The 19,645-nt window shown below is 39.4% G+C and overlaps 2 protein-coding genes across 3 annotated transcripts in view; both read right to left on the bottom strand.

Moving 5' to 3' along the window:
• Positions 1-5,242: 5,242 nt before the first annotated feature.
• Positions 5,243-9,120, bottom strand: LOC122083424 (auxin transporter-like protein 3). Of its 2 annotated transcripts, XM_042651227.1 has the most exons (8): positions 8,861-9,117; positions 8,036-8,221; positions 7,365-7,477; positions 7,061-7,244; positions 6,876-6,973; positions 6,585-6,792; positions 5,867-6,124; positions 5,243-5,747 (listed from the first exon to the last, which is right to left on the bottom strand). In XM_042651227.1, exons 1-8 carry the CDS (start codon positions 9,017-9,019, stop codon positions 5,556-5,558), a joined length of 1,398 nt encoding a protein of 465 aa, XP_042507161.1. In that variant the 5' UTR covers positions 9,020-9,117; the 3' UTR covers positions 5,243-5,555. The 2 variants fall into 2 exon arrangements, with proteins under 2 accessions (XP_042507161.1, XP_042507162.1); XM_042651228.1 differs by lacking the exon at positions 5,867-6,124 and having other exon boundaries at positions 8,861-9,120.
• Positions 9,121-10,754: 1,634 nt separating this feature from the next.
• The window catches only part of LOC122084408, a 23,116-nt gene continuing 14,225 nt past the window's right edge, over positions 10,755-19,645 (bottom strand). Inside the window, exons 6-7 of the mRNA XM_042652632.1 lie at positions 16,326-16,434; positions 10,755-11,002 (exon numbers count right to left, since the gene is read on the bottom strand). Coding sequence (XP_042508566.1) covers positions 10,921-11,002; positions 16,326-16,434 — 191 coding nt within the window. The 3' untranslated portion in view covers positions 10,755-10,920. The remainder of the gene's footprint in view (positions 11,003-16,325; positions 16,435-19,645) is intronic.

The raw sequence follows: 19,645 nt of genomic DNA, 5'->3' as shown, positions 1-19,645 counted from the left end.
CTAGAGCTAAATTAAAAAGAGTTCTATTTGTTGTTGCAATTACTTTCAATTTTGTGTCATTATTACGTAATAGGGTCTTGTTTTCTAGTATTGCTGGATCCATTTGGAGTTTTGATCTTGATCATTAAATGGTTTCATGATTATGATATTTTTATCTTCTCCATACACTACAGTTCCTTCTTCGCTTCATGTTGCAATCATATGACTTTGTTAGACTATTAGGGACTTCAGGGAAGTGGTAAACTAGTGATCATTTGTGATGAGAATTGGAACTCAAATTCTAGGGATGCGGGTTGGGCTTCAATGTTATTTCATAATGTTATCATATTTTTAAAAATATATATATATATATATAATAAAATAATATGTTTACATAGACCCTATTTTTTACATATTTTTCCTTTTGCGTTAACGAATAGTTATAGGTCAAAAACCCCAATTTTGGTCCATTTGCATCCCAATGCGAGTCCACCAAAAAGTCTAAATCTAGGTATACCAATATCCTATGTTTCGGAGTTTTTGGTCAAGGTGCGGCTTAAGTTGAGAATCACCTTACATGAGTGCCATGGAAGGGAATGACACCAGGATGCGGGCAGAAATGGTAGTGAGAGGGGTCTTGGGGTGAGGGAGGGGGAGGGAGTTGATAACCAGGAAAGCAAATTGTTAAGTTTGTCTCGAATTCTTGACCCATTTGAAGAATGACCCACTCTTACATATTTTGGTGGTGACTTGAATGAGATTTTTTCTGAGATCTGTGATGGTAGGACCCAATGGATCAGCCTGGCTTGGAGAAATATGTAATGTTGCATCGTCTTGTTAAGCAAGTATCGAAATTTGGGGGGTTTTTTGAGTTAAGGTTTCTGGGCGAGTTTTCTTGCCCCGATATGGGTGCTCTTGAGAGAGATCTCCATTGTAACTTTTCTTCAATCATAGTGAAACAACATCTTCGTCTGATGACGTAGCACACCACATCGGTGTTTGAACCTTGTTAAATCTGTGTCTCTATTTTTATTCGTATTTGGTGGTGTTTTCTCCAACTGAATGAAGCCCAGGGAGCGGGAAATGAGACCGATGGGACAAGAGGCCCATCAAGAATGGAGGAACTAGACAAGAGGTAGGAACTCTCATCATACAAAACATGACAAACAATGTAAATGCATTTAGAGGTAATGTCCATGCCCCTTTATCTAACATGAGGACTATACCCTAAGAAAACGCATGGAGAAGAGCGAAAGTCCATTTTGTGAGAGTTATAGGGTCTAAGAAATTAAAAGCAAAGATAACCGAAGATCATGAGAAACATGTAACCAGAAGACAATTATAAACTAGTTGGTTGGGAGAGCGACCACGGGAGACTCTGAGCAATAGTTGATTGATGACATAGACCACAATCTCAAAAGCAAAGTGCTAATATTGTTGAGGGATGGAACCATGTGCTATGAGAGAGAGAGAGAGAGACTAGTCTCAAGTCTCAACAATGTGAATGTTTTGCCGCTCAACAGAACCTTGTTGTCATGAGTGTGGAGGATGCCAACTTTAACAAAGAATAGGTTGAGGTTGCAGTACTCACCACCCCAATCACTTTGAACCAATTTTATTTTTCCAGAGAATTTTCGCTCTACAAGGGATTGAAATTTGGTAAAAATAGAAAATGCTTCGGATTCGTTAACAAGAAGAAAATACCATAAGAATTTGGTGTAATCATCTAAGGAAATAACAAAATATTTATGTCCATTATTAGATGGAATTAGGGCAGGTCCCCAAACATCACTAAAAATCAACTCCAAATGGACAAACTACATGATTTAGGAACTTTTAAAGAAACTCTAACAGCCTTGCCTAAACGGGCAGGCAGAATAGACATGACTAAGCCTTGTGGATGAACAAGGCAATTTATTAAGACTCAAGATCTGAGGAAGGAAAAATGTGGCATGCTCTGATACTGTGCTAACTCAATATATTGTATTATAGTTCTCTATCAATGGTATAGAGGCTCAATGTATTTATACATGAAATGATTTGGTAGCCAAGGAATCTTAATTCAACCCCAAATACAATCTAATCATCCTAATTCAATCTTAAATACAATCTAATATAATCTCCAATCCAATCTCCAAGACAATCTTATATTCTGTTAGATGTGGTTTGGTTCAATAGTGTAAATACCATCATTTCATTAATGTACTCGAAAAATACGTGTGATAATAACAGATTTTGATAATGAATATTGTGATAAGTCACTTTCAAATTATCTATAAATACCTTTATACCCCTAACATAAAGAACTTTCGAGAATAAGAAAGGGGTAATAAAGAAGGTTTGAAATTCTAAAAAATATCTATAAAGGTGTCATTTAAACAGTCCTTAATGAATTTTTTATTTTTTTTACCAAATTAATATCATCCATGCCCAGTAATGTTTTGTGGACAAGAAGACAAGAGAGGTATTTTATTGCTAACCCTAAAATAGCTTTAGAAGGTGAAGAAGAAGATGATGATGATGATGATGATAGCGATGACGAAGTTGACACTAATGAACGCAAGAGGGATCCAGCAAGGTGTCTCCGGGGCTAAATTGTTGGGACTAGAAGCCATAGAGATATGGACAGATTCAAAAGAAACTTTTGGAATGGCTATCATCAGAACCGGTTCTTAAGCCTTGGCCATGGGAGATCTTCACCAGTTGATCTGCATTCTACTTTGAAAACTTTTAAATATGTTATGTATGAAAACGATGGACAGAACAGTCATTTCCATTGCTCATAACCTAGCCTATAAAGCTTTAGTAAGCTCTTTCTTTTATAGGTATCTACTTTATAGAGGGAAAAAGGAAGAGGGGGGGGGGGGGAGCTAAGGGGCAGGAGGGTAGCTCTCAAGAAATATCAATTCAGTGCTCATCAAAGTGCGGATTAGAATTCAAAGGGACCCAACTTGTTTGACCAAACACACCCAACTTCCAATTCTCTTTCCCTCTCTTTTGTCCTTGTGGGTTTCAGTGTACACTGAGAAGAAAAGAAGGGGAAGACCCATTTGTATCTGGATGGCTTCTTTAATGAGTTGGAAGGGTCCTTGCCCATTACTTAGATCCTCAGTCCTTAGTGGGTAGCCATACCTCAAGGAAGGCACTTGATCACGTGTCACTTACTGGTGACCAAAAGAGAGAGTTTCAACTTGGGCCAAGCATGCAAGGACACAGACACCACAATGTGTCAGATACATCGGTCGCACTCCCATGTGGTCCTTATCCACTGGATTGATTTTCATGACCCTGTTGAAAGATTAGATTCCCATATCACCAGCTTACAACATGGATGAAGCCAAGTGTTTCCTTGGCAGCTCAAGGACTGAACAGTCTTGAAAGCAATTTACATGTCCTAAGACTCCAAACCCTAAACTCCAAAAATCCAATTTTTTTTTTTTTTTCAAAATTTAGGAGAAGTATAGAGATCTCCATTTATATTTGAAAGTTCAATAATTGGTCAAAAAAGCAGTTTCTCTATCCTTGAGATGGTGAGATGCATACATTGATCATGGTGCAATGAAAATAATTGAAACATTCCATGACAGTGACTAATCTGTCCTGATCATTTCTAAACTAAACCAGGAGCCACCAAACTGGGCCCACCCAACAGAAAATCAGTTTGGGATGACTAGCCCCTCTGATGGGTGACTAGTTGACTACCTCAGGACTTTGCTCAAAGTTAAAGACTCAATGGAATACCTCATCACAGATCACAGACCTTGCTTATATATCCCACTGCTTCTCACCAAATCTTTACTGAGTTCTGGTCTGTCCTGAAGGAGACTTGCCTTTACTTTGGAACCGACTTTAAAGATATGGTAGATGTGAGAAACAGTGAGAAGAAGGTGGGAGGGTGATTACCTTGGCAGCTTTTTATGTTAGTCCTTTACTCTTTTTGAGTGTGGAAGAAACTCTGAAAGCCACTTTAGATACCAGGATAAGTAGTAGTTCATCATAAGCCCACCAAAGGAAATGGTCCAACCTTCTGGCCTTGGCCCACCAATTCATCAAATGCCAGCACACTTGTCTAGCTCTTGAGGCATTTCCTTAAAAATGATATATGAAATTTTCTCCTCCAAATCACATACTTTGGACATGAAATGTTTTCATCTAATCTGTGACTCCAGATCTTTTGCTTTTAAGGGTTAGTAGTTTAATGACCTTTCTACCAGAAAAAAAAATAAAGTTTAATGACTTTTATTAGATGCTCATATTCGGTAGTGTTTCATGCTAATCTTATTGGGGATGAGGCATATACAAATCTCCCAATATTTATTCTCTTCTCTCCTTCACATTGGCACCCTTCTTTTTTTCTTTGGGTGCAAGACCCACCTGGGGACAAATAAGGGAATTGAGGGACCAGCAAAAGGGTCGCCACATTTATTACTAACTACCAATCTATTAATACCATAATGTTTTAAGTAGGTCGAGGTAAGAAGATCAAACCAGCAACTATCCCTAGACTACCCTAAAGCCCAACTGCTGCATGACAGTGAGCTAGAAGCTCATCCCCTCACATTGACACATTGGAATACCAGAACTATAGTCCTTTCACCCACCTGACAGTTGTACCTAAATAATAGCCTTTACATACGATAACAACTTTTTAATTTGCCTGGGGGGTTGGGGGTGGTCATTAAGCCATTAATTAGAATTTAGCATTGTAAGGTCTGGCCCTTAGATTATTTTGTGGGTTAGTTTGGCTCTGTTGGGGATACGATGTCTTGTATTTCGTTGTTTACATAAGTGGGCTGATTCATAAGGGCAATTAAAAGGCTGAAGGCTCAAGAGTATGAGGCCTCGAGGGTTTCGTTATATAGATATTTTGGTAATCTATTTATATAAGGTTTTGCTATAAATTTGTAGTGAGGGTTTTTTTTCTATAATCATTCTAAGAGAGGTGTGAGAATGAGTGCTTGTAATCGTATTCTCCATCAATAGTGAAGTAAGCCTTATCTCTCTTCACCTCACTATGGATGTAAAGAATCTGATCGAACCACATAAATCCAATAGCAAATGTTTTGATTGTTTGTTTACAATGCCCATTCGTTTTTCCTATATCATTTTAGATTCTTGTTTTTTCTACAGGGTCTTGGGATAAATCCAAAACATTGTCCGGTTGAGCTGGGCTTTACCAATTGTTCATTTCTTAGACAATCAATATATATAAAAAGTAGTAGAAGGATAAATATTGTACAACCAAAACAGAGAAGAGCTTAACTGAAAGAACCCCACAGATATATATAGATGCAGTTAAAAGCTCTCTTTACAGGACCAATGAAACACAACTTACAAAAGCCAATCTCTTTACTAGGATTATCAGAACCCCACCCCAAGAAAACAAAGGAATGATAATTTCTTTAGAGGTATTATAATTGACTCCCAACTTACAAATTAATAGAGGCAATCCTTTTACATACTATATATCAATGTACTGCACCATCCTTCCTTCTTTTAAACAGCAGGGGAAAATTAAAAGAAAAAGAAACTTCTTCTGTCCATTGATGGAACTGTATTAATTGAATCTCTACTTTTCAACTCTTGTGAGGGCACTGATAGCACTTTGTGAAGAGACCAAATGTATCAATTTGATGTATGAAGTTAAGCAAGCTTGCCCACCCTCCAAATCCAAATCCTACTACCAAGACCCAACCAACCACAAAGATATTCATAGCATATACGCCTGTCCAACCTCCTAGGAATGCTGGAGATCTCTCCACTGCATTCTGTAAAGGAAAATAAAAGCCAATATAAAGACTATCAGAAAATAAAGGTACCCACATGATGGATATATATGAGCTTTTCTAAAGTTAATAATAATGGATTAAAAGTTAAGATGCTAAACCTCTCTAGCTGATGCAGGAGCAAAGGTTATCATGTGAGCTAAAGCAGGGATTACATAGACAGTGAAGCTGACAAGGAAAGCTCCAACAGTGGAGTTGATGGGGCCAAAGAAGGGGATCATTATTGCTAGAAACCATATTGGGATAACCACAGGGAGTCTAGAAAGAGCCCTCTTGAATATGCTTTTTGTGTCATGCATCCCTATGAACTTCTCCCAAATAAAGTAAAGAGGAGTGCAAGCGAATCCGAAAGTAATGAACTGCACCAAACTCAAAGAATCAGTTGACAGTTTTGTTCTAAAACTTTATAATTCAAATTCTTCAGAGCAATAAGTAATAAACCCTTGAACCCATATTGATAGAAGAACTTCATAATTTTGGTTATCACTTGATCTTTTTTTAAGAAGGGGTTTCATCCATATGAATCGTGATAGCGCTTGCTCGTAAACTTGATTTTGTTGGGAGTTTAGTCTCACATCGGCTATTAACCCCCTTATACACATGTGAGTCCCTCCTACTAGTTCTAACTTTTGGGATGGAAACTTTACATGGTATCAGAATGGGTTTTCACCATATTCACATGTTGAGAGTTTAGTCCCAAATCAGCTACTAACTAGCCCACAACCACCTCTTGTATACCTGGGACTCTAGGAGTCCCTCCACCTACTAGTCCAAACTTTTGGGATTAAAACTTTACAAAAGTCATTGCATATTGCTGACCTGGTGAATGAGCATGAGAATAACAGCAGTGTCTCTGAATCCAGATCTTGGGAGCAAAGAGAAAGCATTAGAATGGTTTAGAAGCATGTCTCCGAACGCCCAATAGACCGCAATGGCCGATGGTAGGGTTAAGGTCAGCACATAGAGTGTTGCCAACAAGTATATCAGCTTGAACTTCTGTGGCTTCCACATTGCATGCATTATCTCCCTGTGCTCAATAACCCAATATTATCAAAATTAACACAAGCCACCAAACAGAAAAGGAAGTAATTGAGTGAATTGAATTCCTACACTGTAACAGCATGTCCACCAAATGTATAGAGAATGTTAGTAGCTCCAGTGAAATACAGAACCATCTTGGTTGGACCTGAGTGCTTCACTCCTTCAACCTACACAAATAGAAACAATATTTGATGAAAAGAGTTTTCTTTTATCATATTCTTTAACTGAACTGGAAATCTTTCAGACTCTCTTACCTGTCCATGGATTAGGGAGGCAATAGTGAGATACCATGCAGTATAAGTGGTCATCAAGAGTCCTAAAAATGACCACATTCTGTAATTATGGAAGGAAGGAATGAAAACAGTTGTTGCACAACAGGCACCAAAGATGTAAGTCCAAGTTCTCTTGTCAAAAGTTTCATTTATGTAGTAGATGTTACTGCATTGTCATGAAGAACAGAAGAAGAAGCATTAGCAGTTACCACAACACTTGATAATTTCTTCTAATAGAATAAAAAGAAGTTTAAATAATGATTTGAGAGTTCCAAATTTTAAGTACCTTGCACAGGCAATTAATTGAATTACAGATCCAAAGAGAAGGAAAGTGCAATTGAAAAAGAGGCCTGCATTTCTCCAGTGTTTCCCCAATAGTCCATCAAGAACTTCAAACCACTGCAGTGAAATCAAATTAAGAAATTCAATATTGAAGGACCAAAAAGGGGTTGAGTGGGAAAGGACACATCTTTTTCATGTTAGTTTTTCTAAATAAATATGAAAGTGTCATTCTTTTCTCACAATTGCAAGTTGAAATTATGTAAACATTTAGCTAAAATCATAAGCTCTCTCTCTCTCTCTCTCTCTCTCTCTCTCTCTCTTCTTTTGTTGTACAATATCAAATACCCAATTACTTGCAGCAAACAAGGCATAAATTGTTAGATAAAGCAATTATGCAGAAAAAGGCCAATCAAACTGAAGGAGATGGACTGTTTTTTTATAAACCAATCATTTGTTGCAGGAACTTTTCAGCTACACAGGCTCATAGCCAAAGAAATGGAATAATTCACTTCTCCTTTGGATGAATGTCTTCTTTAGTTGTAATAGTTTCTAAAATACCCTTCGAGATTCCATTTCTTTGACTGAGTCCGAGTAGCATGAAAGTTCATGCAACAAGGGTAGCATCAAAATTTCATCAGGCAAAGGAGAGAGATATAGTAAGATGATATTTGATACCTGAATTACATGGTTCCTGAAGTCCACCTTTTCTCTCTCTTTCCTAGTACGGTACTCAACATAAAGAATACTAATAAGGTAAGCAGTCCAGCTACCCATCAATCCATAGAATAGTTGGAAAAGAATCCCAGAAACCATCCCAAGTTGTGAAAATGAATAAGGCAATGTAAGCAGTACTTGTGCCACCTGCATGCAAAATATTAGCTATTATCATCACCCTCAACCAACCAATAACAACCCACAACACTAACATCAAATATATACATATATATATATATATATATATGTTAAGTTTGTCTCGAATTCTTGATCCGTTTTGAAGATTGACCCGATCCGACATATTTTGGTGGTGACCCGAATGGGAATTTTTCTGAGATCTGTGATGGAAGCAGAGGGCTTGGGCCGATAGGCCCAAGCCCGGAGCCCATCACTGATCTCGTATCTCGTATGGGGGTGCGGGGGCGTAGCCCCCGCGGTATGGTTCGACCGGATCGACCACGACCCGATGGGTCGAACCGTTATTTGGCGTATATATATATAATGTACTGTTGCTTGTTGAGAGTCATTGTATTCTAGGGTTTTCACGAAGCTAGGGTTTCAGGGCGAGTTCTTCCTCGCCGCTGTTAGGGTGTAATCCTTCTTCTGCATAGTGGATCATCTTCTTCTTCGCCCGAGGACGTAGCACACCACCCTGGTGTGTGAACCTCGTTAAATCTCTGTGTCGTACGGATCTATTATCTTTCTTTATTCGTGTTTCTTGGTGTTTGATCTAACAAATATATATGTAACGATAATAACAAAAAGAAGATCTGCCAATTAAGTTACCTGGTTGGAAGCACAACTGAACCAAGCATCATAAACTGAACCACCATGCCAGAAGAACCTTGATAGCCTGCTCTTAACAGCACCCTTGGAGTTGCTTTCTTCAGCTTCCATCTCCCAATAGTTCCCGGCGATAACCGTCTCGACCTTCTCGGACGCCATTGTTGGTCCTAAATGGTATTGAGAGAGCAATGAGGACTGAGCTGTAGAGAGATTTATAAGCAAATGGATAAGGATTCTCCTTCTTCTTCTTCTTCTGCTTCTACTGCCCAATTTCATGTTTATTTTTTTGGTTTGAGAGGTGGGGGGGTGCTGACGTGTTGTAGGGCCTTGCTAGCATGCAACGCACGAGCGGGGAGACCCACAAAAGGGACTTTTGATCAAAGAAGTTCATGTACATGGTTCATAGACTAAAAGTGTAAAGCAAGAGTGATATAAAGTTGGGTTAGAGAGAGAGAGAGAATGATTGCTTAGAGTTGGGCTGTTGGCTTCACATGATTATACCACACGTTTGCCAACTGGCCCCCAAATCGAAAGAAGCCTAAACCCGCCGCCCACCAGGGCCCTCCCTCCCTACTCCTTGTGTGTTCCATTTGCTTTGATCCTTTTGTATCTAATTAGAATGTGATTATTTAATAGGGTGGTGATGATAGTAGTTTTATGTCTGGTAGACGCTCAAACAAGTGAAACCATATCAGTAAAGGATTTCATTCGAGGTTAAAATTCGAGCTCAAAAGCATGGTATTACTTTTGTGGTTGGGTCAAACATGATCCCATCTGGGTTACCACACATATTTGTAACATGTGGAAGTCTCTGGCAATTCTAGCCATTTGATGTCTAGGCAATAATTTGGATCTTCAACGTGCCAAATCTATGTCCATGCATCTCATTGGTAAATTTTACATTATCTTGATGTAGAAAATGAGAAACTAAAACGATGAAGACACAAAAATTTACGTTGTTTGATAAAATTGTTTACGTCCACGATAAGATGATATCTCATTTCACCATCAATAGAGAGTAGGATTACAATTGTTCATCCTTACACATCTCTCAAATCGATTATTGAGAAAAAACTCGCTACAAATTTATAGCAAAATATTATATAGATGAGCGGATGTTCTTCCATACCCATGAATCCTTAAGTAAAGGTCGAGAGTGTGTAGAAAAGAAAAACAATGAAAAATATTTGGCCTTAAGAATGTGGGCCCATAATTGATTGGGTTCAATTAGGCGACATACTAATTTTAGAATTAGGGCCTAATTATGGATGTGACTCCGCCTACATATCCCATCCATTTAATGGCTGGGAAGACTTGGACACGCATCTTCAGGTGTCAGATGAAAGATAAATAATTGGATACCAAAATAGTTAGAGAGGAGTTGAATCCTTTGAAATCATTGCGATGTGGGTTTTTTAAAGGTTTCCTGTTCTCTTGCTCATGTCCAGTTATAGGTTCGTAAAATGCAAAACATGAACCACCGATTCATATTCCTCTGAAAACAATGTATTTTCGGTCTCTGTGGAGAGTTGAGACCAAACAGTTTTTTCCACCATTAACCAGTGAAGGTTGTTACTGTGAAAATTACTATGTTTTCTGAATTTGTTCGTTAGGAAACAAAGGTTCTTCATATAGTTGCGAGGAAAGTAAAAATTTTAAACTTAAAAGATAAAGTTCTGTAATCATTACCCCATGTGACTAACTAAATCAACATCTCCAAATCATTTTATAATTGATTATTAAAATTTACATTACTTTGCATCTAAATCCTTTTGATCTAAAATGTAAAATAAAAAGGGCATGGGAACCCTGTCCCTCTAGCGTTCCCAGACCTAGACAACCAAATGTAGCCATAGTTTGCTCGAAAGAATTGCAGAAATAAGTACTTACAAACTTTCAAACAGTGAATGGCAGTCACAGCTAATTGATATCTTTGAATGCGAAAATCAATATAATTTACAAGGAACATCACCTGTACATGAAACCCAACACAAGGAATAGCAAGCATTTAAAATGTTTTATATCCTTTCATACAATTGCTGATAGAAAAAATCCCTTGCTCAAAGAGCCCTAAGAACAAGATTGCTAGATGCTTTGACACCCTTAGCAGCTGCTTTTAATATAGCACGATGTCTGTACAACCTGTAATGCAAAAGGTAGAAGCTGTCAAATCCTACTCTTAAATATTGCTTTGAAACTACACTACTTAATCCACTGATAGTTATTTATTTACAGGACCAAGTTTGATCCAATGATATACATACAGGTCCAGTGTGGCTATAAGCCAGTACGAATGTATATAAATGATAAAACAAACCACACTAATTAAGATATATGGCACCAATTTTTTGGTCCCAATAACATCATACATATATAATCCACTTCTAATTTTTTGAAAATCCCAAAATATTATACTAACAAATATCTATCAATAACAACAACTCAGTCTTATCCCAACTTATAAATATCTGTCACATTTAATAAATTAAAATGAACCAATTATTCAAATATACTAACATAGAAGCATTTAAACCATATATATATATATATACACACACGGAGGAGGTTGGGCACGCCGCTAGCTTTCTTGGAGCTAGCAGCTCAACAAACAAGAGGACAGTATGGGGAGGGGCATGATGGTCATTTCCAAATGAGAGGGAGAGAGAGTGACACAAGCTGAGCATCACGGCAGTGTGCCCAGCCTTTTCCTATATATATATATATATATATTGAATTATTATTATCACAAAGGTCTGTTATTTTTCCAAATATCACAAGACATCTATTCTGCCATGCGGACAGTTGATATGTCCATTCCTACCTTTGGATAGAGAGGGCATGATCTAGATTAGTCATATATCAATTTTTTCAGTCTAATTCAATCAATATCCCCTTTCGTATTTGCACATATCCTATGTATGTCCATGCATATGTAACATTACTCTTGGCATTACTGTACATTCCCCAACTTAAGTGGGAATAACCGGTTTAGATTAAAATAACCATAAAAATGAATGGCTTGCATTTATCTTGTGATTTCCGAAAACATCACCATTCATTGTTACATGGATAACTACCCTATATATAGAGATGGTTCTCTGAGCAAGCAGCATATGAGAGTGCACCAATGAGGTCCGACAAAACTGCATCATGCAAAGGAGGGTAACAAGGTTCATGTGAAAAAGAGAGATGGACAAAGAGGTGCTAGTGTAACCTTATTTTTTCCCCTTTAGTATAACATTCTTTTGTTTTCAATGTGGGTAAATGTTGTCATTTCACATCAAAAATGCATTAAATAACTTTCAACTTTTTGAAAACCCTATTTTACCCTGCATTAAATAACTTTTGGAAATAAGACAAAGGGCAATTCAAAGAAGTTGCATATATGGGTTAATCCATTTGTAACAGAGCTGGTTACAACAGATTTTGTAACCACTTTTTTTACCCTTGGCTTTCTCTTTTGGGACATTTGGAATAAGGATAAGGTGGGCAATTTCCTTTTTGGCGGCTTGGCTTGGATGACAATATGGCTCAACTTGAGCCAAAGCCCAGTCGTCATCTTCTACCTTTTGAAAGCAGCATCAATCACAGAAGATATGCCGGGAATTATGGAGATTACGAAATACCCATGAAGCCATAAACTGGAACTGTCAAACCATGAAATCCCACCAGAAATAGAGCTGAAATTTGATGATCTTCTCCATTTCTCCTTCTCTTATGATCTATATTTGGATAGATACCAAATAGGTAAGCCCCATTTCCGGTCTCCCTTCTTTTGCTTCTGTCCTTCTCTGTCGTTGGAAACAACAGCGGTGACTACTGCTGCTATCATCTTTTTCTTTCTCTTATTCCGATCAGCAACAACAATAACATAAACTCACAATGATCTTCATCCCTCCCCAATCCCAAGGAAAAGTTTCTCTCTCTCTCCATCTGCATAGATGAGGCTAAAGCAAAGAAGAGGAAGGTGATTTAGACAGGGCGAGTCAGACAAGATGAGCCACGAATTCAAGCTAATCGATCTGGTCCTCGGAATTTGATGAATCTGATTGGATTGATTTCAACCCAGCATGTGCTTCCACAATATGCCCCGGACAACACGTTGTAGCTGAATCAAGAAACCTAAACTACTGCGCTAGCAATGGGAAGCAAGAGAGATCCACACTTCCAAAGTAGCAGACCTCAAAGGCTCAAACCAAGAAGCCCATAGCCAGTACACAAAAATTGAAGATACCCAAATGTGAACCTGCCTGTGCGAAAAATGGCGGACATGGATTTAAATGAATTCTCTCGTGGGTTTTCGTCAGATTCAAGGTCACACACTTGGTCGTCAACAGAAAACCAGGAATGTGCATCTCTTCTTATCAATAAAGCCCTTCATTGACAAGACCCCGAAATGGGGCAAAGAACCTGTAAGAAGGCAGATCCCCTGTTTTCAACCATTCCTTCAAATTGTCCGCATGTAGCTGTAATAATATGCTCAGCAACAAGGAAATATATTTGTTTCATCCAATTCGTGGCAAGAGAATGGGGAATCCAGAAGTCATTGTTTCTTTCTTGGAATTATAGGATGAACTAGCTCATACACTCTAATGGGGGGGGGGGGGGGCGGTGGCCCCAAGATCCAACTAGGATGGGTGTGGGCCCACTTAAAGATTTAAGCAAACCAGTGGCAAATTTGTAATAAACCTAAATTCTAAAGGCGCTATTGGGTCACTTAATAGAAGAGGATATAATGGAGAATATGATTTATATAAAGGGGCAAACTTAGAACTTAAAGGAAACAAAGGACAAAAGAGAATATGGGAGAAAGGCAAGGGTATTATTGGGAAAAATAGTAAATAAAGTTAAAACACCACTCACGATTGAAAGGGCCTTCTCCAACCTTGAAACTTTCCAAAACCAGCGATAGTTACCCTATTCCAGGTGAAGGTTCTCACAGTTTAGGTCTGGGATTGGACTGAAATTGCACACGAAGGATTGCATAATCCAGCCCTATCAAACCCACCAAAAGAAACCCAGAAGATCGAGTATTATGTTCAGATTCAAACCTGGAATCACAAGGGCGGTAGATACAGACCTGGTTATGGTTGCAAGTTAAGTTCTTACGGTAGGGATCTTCTTTGGGACTGAAACTCTATGGTTCAAGTCGCCTGGGATAGGGGTTCTTATGCCCTAAAGCTCAGACCCATCGGAGGAGTATTAATGGAGATTGACCTCAACAATGGCTGTTTATGCTACCCAGAAAACAGGGTATTAGTGGTGAAGAGAAATAATAGGAAATCAAAGGGAGATCGATACCTCTCTTTGGGACTGCTAGGGTCGCAAGAATAGAACCAGAAAAGAAAGAGCAAGGAGAAAATAAGGAAAGGAGAGGGGAGGGGAGATAGAGAGAAAAAAACGAGATCGCAGGGAAGAGAAGAAGAAGAGAGAGGGGGAAGAAGACAGTCATGCAGGGGGGGGGGGAAGTTTCACAATCCCTTTTCTTTTTCTTTTTCATTCACTAAAATTGAAAATTTCTACTTACCTAATAGTACCCCAAAATAACCTAAAATAAATGATAACAAATATCCTCAAAATAAAATAAAATCCTAGAATATTCTATTAACCCTGAACCCAAATCAGTAACTTGGAACCCAAATTGGATCTGGGTCTTGGTCCGGGTTCTGGAGCGGGTTTGGGTCGATCCATCGGAGCGCTGCTACATCACACTCTCTCTCTCTCTCTCTCTCAACCCGAAATGGGGTGGATAACTAGTGAGAAGGCGGGAGCCCCTGTTTTCAACCATTCCCTTAAATTTTCCACGTGTAGCTGTAATGATATGCACAGCAACAAGGAAACATATTTGTTTCATCCAATTCGTGGCAAGAGAATGGGGAATCGAGAAGTCATTGTTTCTTTCTTGGAATTATGGGATGAACTAGCACATACACTCTCTCTCTCTCTCAACCCGAAATGGGGTGGAGAACCAGTGAGAAGGCGGGAGCCCCTGTTTTCAACCATTCCCTTGAACCATCCATTTCTAGCTGTAATGATATGCTCAGCAACAAAGAAATATATTTGTTTCATCCAATTCGTGGCAAGAGAATGGGAATCCAGAAATCATTGTTTCTTTCTTGGAATTATGGGATGAACTCTCTCCCCTTCATTGAATTTATTTAATTTTGGTTAGTTGTTTTCACATAATTGGGGTATTCTCTCTCTCTCCGTTCCCTAGCCAACTTGATGGAGGGCCGTGGGGGAAAGGAAGAAATCCCGAAGAGAACTCAGGGTTGTAGGGGAGGAGGAGAAGATATTGCACTAGGGGGGGAGGAAGGAGGTCACATGACCTAATTTTGCACCATACCCGGCACCAAAACATTTAATTCAATTCATTCTCAAAATCTGTCTAATAACTTGGGTTACATACCTTTATATAATAAACAGAAGTTAAAACTTGCCCAATTAAAATCTAAAACTAAATTAGCAATTCCTAATTACTTCCTAAGTTCTAACTAATGAAATTAGAAACAAAATAAAACTCAATTCGGTAACTCCCTACTTGTCTAATGGCTACCCAAAATAAAAGATTACATATCTTTCCAAATAAAATAACTTAATCTTTCCTAAATAAAAAAATCCTAAAATATTCTACTGAAACAAAAATCCAATTTAGATCCGGCTCATCTCGGTCGAGATCGCCAAAAGGGTCAACCCGGTTCAGCCTCGATACTGCATGACGAGTCTTGCCTCTTTTCCCCATGAAATTTCACCAAAATTCCCTCTCCTTTCTCTCTACTTGCTATCCACATCAATTCTTTTCTTCCTCCCTAAAATCTCTCTAAAATCCTCATTTCTCGTCCCTTTCAATGTATTTATTAAATTTAGATAGGTAAACTATTTCATGAGAAAAAAAATCCTCTTCATAATAAACGTCTGCCCATTCTCTCTATGCTTTGATTGCTTTCTGAAACATCATGCCAATATTAGATGTTCCAACTGAATCCTTTAGAGTATATTCATGAGATCTCTCTCTCAATATATATATATATATTGATATACTATCCGTAGGCCATGACATTGGTTCACCTTCCAATTTTGTCATCTTCCTTAACTACATATCCACGTAATAAGCTAATGATTACCAACATTTTTTTTTGGGGGGGGGGGGGGGGGAGTGGTTAAGAATGACTTTTAGTGCACTCCAGTGCTATTCATGTTGCATAACAGGCATAACAGGCACAACAGGCACAACAGATTAAGAACTTAAAACCATATGTTAACACCTATGTCTTGGTTTCTGCTCCAAAGGTTATCTGCATAAACACCCCTAGGAATGAAATTCATAATTTTTTTTTTTTGGGGGGGGGGGTGTTAAGTGGTTTTCCTCGTTCTAGTGCATACATGTGTGTGATATGTCGATAACAGACAGTAAGGTTTTTAATGGAATGCCACAAAAAGAGAGTAAAAGATAAAAAAAGCTCACCCAGCCAACGCAAGTCCCCAAGTTGACAAAGCATAAAACATCTTCCCAGCATTCCAGATGCTTAGCATCTTCTCCATTTTGTTAACGCCACCCAATGCTTTTGCCACAGCTGTAGGCAAATTTCAAAAAATGACCATAACATGCACGATGATTTTAATGACACAGTTAGCAACAGTCCAAACTCAACAGATGCCAAGCTCAACACCTTAACCACTTCACAATGACAGAATAAGAAAGTAATAAAACAGAGAAGATCCATCAAGTCGAAATTGAACTTGTTTGATATGTATAAACAGTCTACACAGACAACATCAACATTATATTGATGCCAAAAAATAAAAATAAAACAGCTGAAATTTTGTGGGAAAAGTACCGCCACTCCAAATAAAAATTCAAATTTCCAATCCCAAAGACCCCCATGAGAATTGTTGGGTGCATGCTAGGGTATCCACGGTAGGGTAAGACTGATTTTGGCACCCATCACACAGGAAGAAACTCCACAAGAGGCTAAATTTCCCAGGCCAATTCAGGATTTGTTGATGGACTTTGCTGATTTGGGGCTAGAGGATTTACCAGATGCATTGCCACCTATGTGAAACATCCAGCATGTCATTGACTTGGTGCCAGGGTCGGTGCTACCCAACTTCCCAGCCTATTATAGACTTAGCACAGCCAAGCATACAGAGTTGAAAAGGCAGGTGGAAAATCTACTGAAGAACGGCTTCATCCATGAGAGTATGAGTCCATGATCTGTGCCTGCTCTTCTCACCCCAAAAAAGAATGGGTCGTGCCATGTGTGTGGACAGCAAAGCCGTTAACAAGATCATAATCAAGTACGGTTCCATATTCCTTGACTTGACGATATATGTTAGCAGGTACTACAGTCTTTTGAAGGTCGATTTGAGGAGTGGTTATCACCAGATACGGATTTGGCCTGGAGTGATGAATGGAAGACTGCCTTCAAGACAAAGGATGGCTTATATAGATGGAAGGTTATGCCTTTCAGTCTCACTAATGCTCCTGGAACTTTCTTGAGAGTCATGAGATAGGTACTTAAACCCTTCATCTAGGAGAGTATGAGTCCTTGTGTTGTACCAGCCCTCCTCACCCCAAAAAAGGATAGGGCAGCAGAGCCATAAACAACATCACCATCAAGTACCGGTTCCCTATTCCTAGACTTGATGATATGCTGGATATGTTAGTAGGTGCAACGGTATTTTCAAAGATCTATTTGAAAAGTGGTTATCACCAAATACAATTCCGGCCTGGAGATGAATAGAAGACTGCCTTCAAGATAATGGAAGGCTTATATGAATGGAAGGTTATGCCCTTCAGTCTCACTAATGCTCAAAGTACTTTTTATGACAGTCATGACACAAGTACTTAAACCCTCCACTAGCAGATTTGTAGTTGCGTATATTGACAATATTTTGGTGTACAGCAAAGAAAACTTGGAGATATTGTAAGCATGTGGCCCTAAGCCTCCCATGACCGCCATGATGCTAGTAGTGCAGAGGATATTGTCGGCACGGCATGGTATTATGACACGGACTTTGTGCTTGATCCCAGTCACGATACCTTAGACGTTGATGTCCGTGACCTTGTCAAACTCTGAAAGGTCAAGGTCAACAATGCAGGAAGGAGTGTGACCTGAGATACTGGTGTCGTTGTACATGATGTCAAGATGGCAATGCTCAGAGATGGAGGAATCTATAGCTTCGGAGACAACAAAGTCTTTGGTTATATCACAAGGGATGAAGGTGGCATCAGGTCCCAACTTTGCTGTTGTCTTGGCCAAGTTGATGGTAGATGTCAGTGATCACCACTTTGGCTCCCCTTCTTAAGGAATTCCGTTGCAGCTGCTTTTCCAATGCCACTTCTATCTCCGGTGATCAGGCTGGTAGGATGGGAGGGAGGTGATATTGGTAAGATGGAGGCCCATCATGGTGTGTTGACCAGTTGGACGTTTTACACCGGCACAACCCATGTGGCAGAGCCACATCGCTTCAAATCGGAAGGGGCACTTTCCTCTACTGGGATTATAATCTGTGTCGAGGAGAAGTGGGTTATGATCAAAGCCCAGTGCCGTCCTAACAAAAATTGTTGCCTCAGGAAATGAAGTCCTCCATTAAGCATTACAAAGGGCCCTATCAACCCTGATTCGAATGTTAGCAGACCCTGCTCTCCTATTGCTCCAAGTGAATGTAGGGCCGTTAGCTCCCAGATCAGATAACTGACAAGCATTCAAAAATTTTCTGAATTGTTGTATATCTTTGCAACCCGTTCTATTACCTCCACTTTTCTCGTGCCATGAAAGGAAAGAATTGAAGTCTCCCATTAGGACCCAATTGTCTACTTGGTTGCTGCCCATAGAAATGATTTGATCCCAAACAATTTGCCTTTGAGAGCGGACTGAGTGACCATAGGTGCAGGTAAGGCAGAAAGGGGATGAGGATTGGGGGGAAGTCAAACTAGAAGGTTTTAATTCCAGCTTTAGTTTCCTAATTTAGAAATCAGTTGTGTAAGCCTATAAGAGGCATACATTGATTGTAAGAAGGCGAAGATTTGGATTAATAAAATTGAGTATTAATCATGGCTGAAAAGCTTTTATCTGACAGGTGAGATGCCTAAAACCCTTGAGGGGTGAGATGCCCATTCCCTAACTCTTCTTCCCCCTTCTCAACCCCCCCCCAATCGATTCTCTTTTCTTCTTTGTTTCCTACTGCTGTGAGTGAGTGATTGAGTGTTATTAGAAGATTAATTGAAGCCTGGAAGACCAGCTATCAACAAGGATCAAGATCATCCAAACCAGACCAGATCGTTCCAAGGTGTTAGCGTTTTGCGGGTGGATCGATCCTGCCCAGATCTCCACACCTGAAAGTCAGATTTCAAAACCCTTTTAGGGGTTTGTAGGCCACTCAACCAGGCTTTCAGCCCCTTCTGACCAGCCAAAAGCCAGCCACTGCTTTTCTCTGGTTTCTCTGCTGAAACCCTACTTCAGCAAGGGTTGTCTGTGATCTTTGCTACACTGCTGCAGCCCTGTTGGAGGATCACCTTGAGCCTTGAGGTCCAACTTAGCTCTATTTTGATCAGGTGTGAGACTCCTATGTCACTCTAATTTGTGAGTTCCATTTCAGCCCTATGTTGGGCCTTGTGTTGCTCTCTATTGGTTCCTTGCTCTGTGATCAGATCTGTATTGGTTGTGAGTTGTTAATATAAGGGTTGATTTGCCAAGTGTGAACCAACCTTACATCAGGAGGGAGATGAGGGGGATAGACTGGCACTGGGTGGCATAGGGAGGGGAGGGGAGGGGAGGGGAG

The sequence above is a fragment of the Macadamia integrifolia genome, chromosome 7, assembly GCF_013358625.1.
Source record: "Macadamia integrifolia cultivar HAES 741 chromosome 7, SCU_Mint_v3, whole genome shotgun sequence".
NCBI lineage: Eukaryota > Viridiplantae > Streptophyta > Magnoliopsida > Proteales > Proteaceae > Macadamia > Macadamia integrifolia.
The sequence above is the reverse complement of the archived record's forward strand: the minus strand, read 5'-3'. Positions and strand labels throughout refer to the sequence as shown.

What these genes read in the sequence shown, in the direction of transcription:
- LOC122083424 (XM_042651227.1), bottom strand. Translation starts at nt 9,019, where the DNA reads ATGGCGTCCGAGAAGGTCGAGACGGTTATCGCCGGGAACTATTGGGAG. An exon ending in GGTGGACATGCTGTTACAGT is followed by an intron (nt 6,793 to 6,875) that starts GTAGGAATTCAA and finishes TATTGAGCACAG; the next exon opens with GGAGATAATGCATGCAATGT. An exon ending in TTCTCATGCTCATTCACCAG is followed by an intron (nt 6,125 to 6,584) that starts GTCAGCAATATG and finishes AGTTTGGTGCAG; the next exon opens with TTCATTACTTTCGGATTCGC.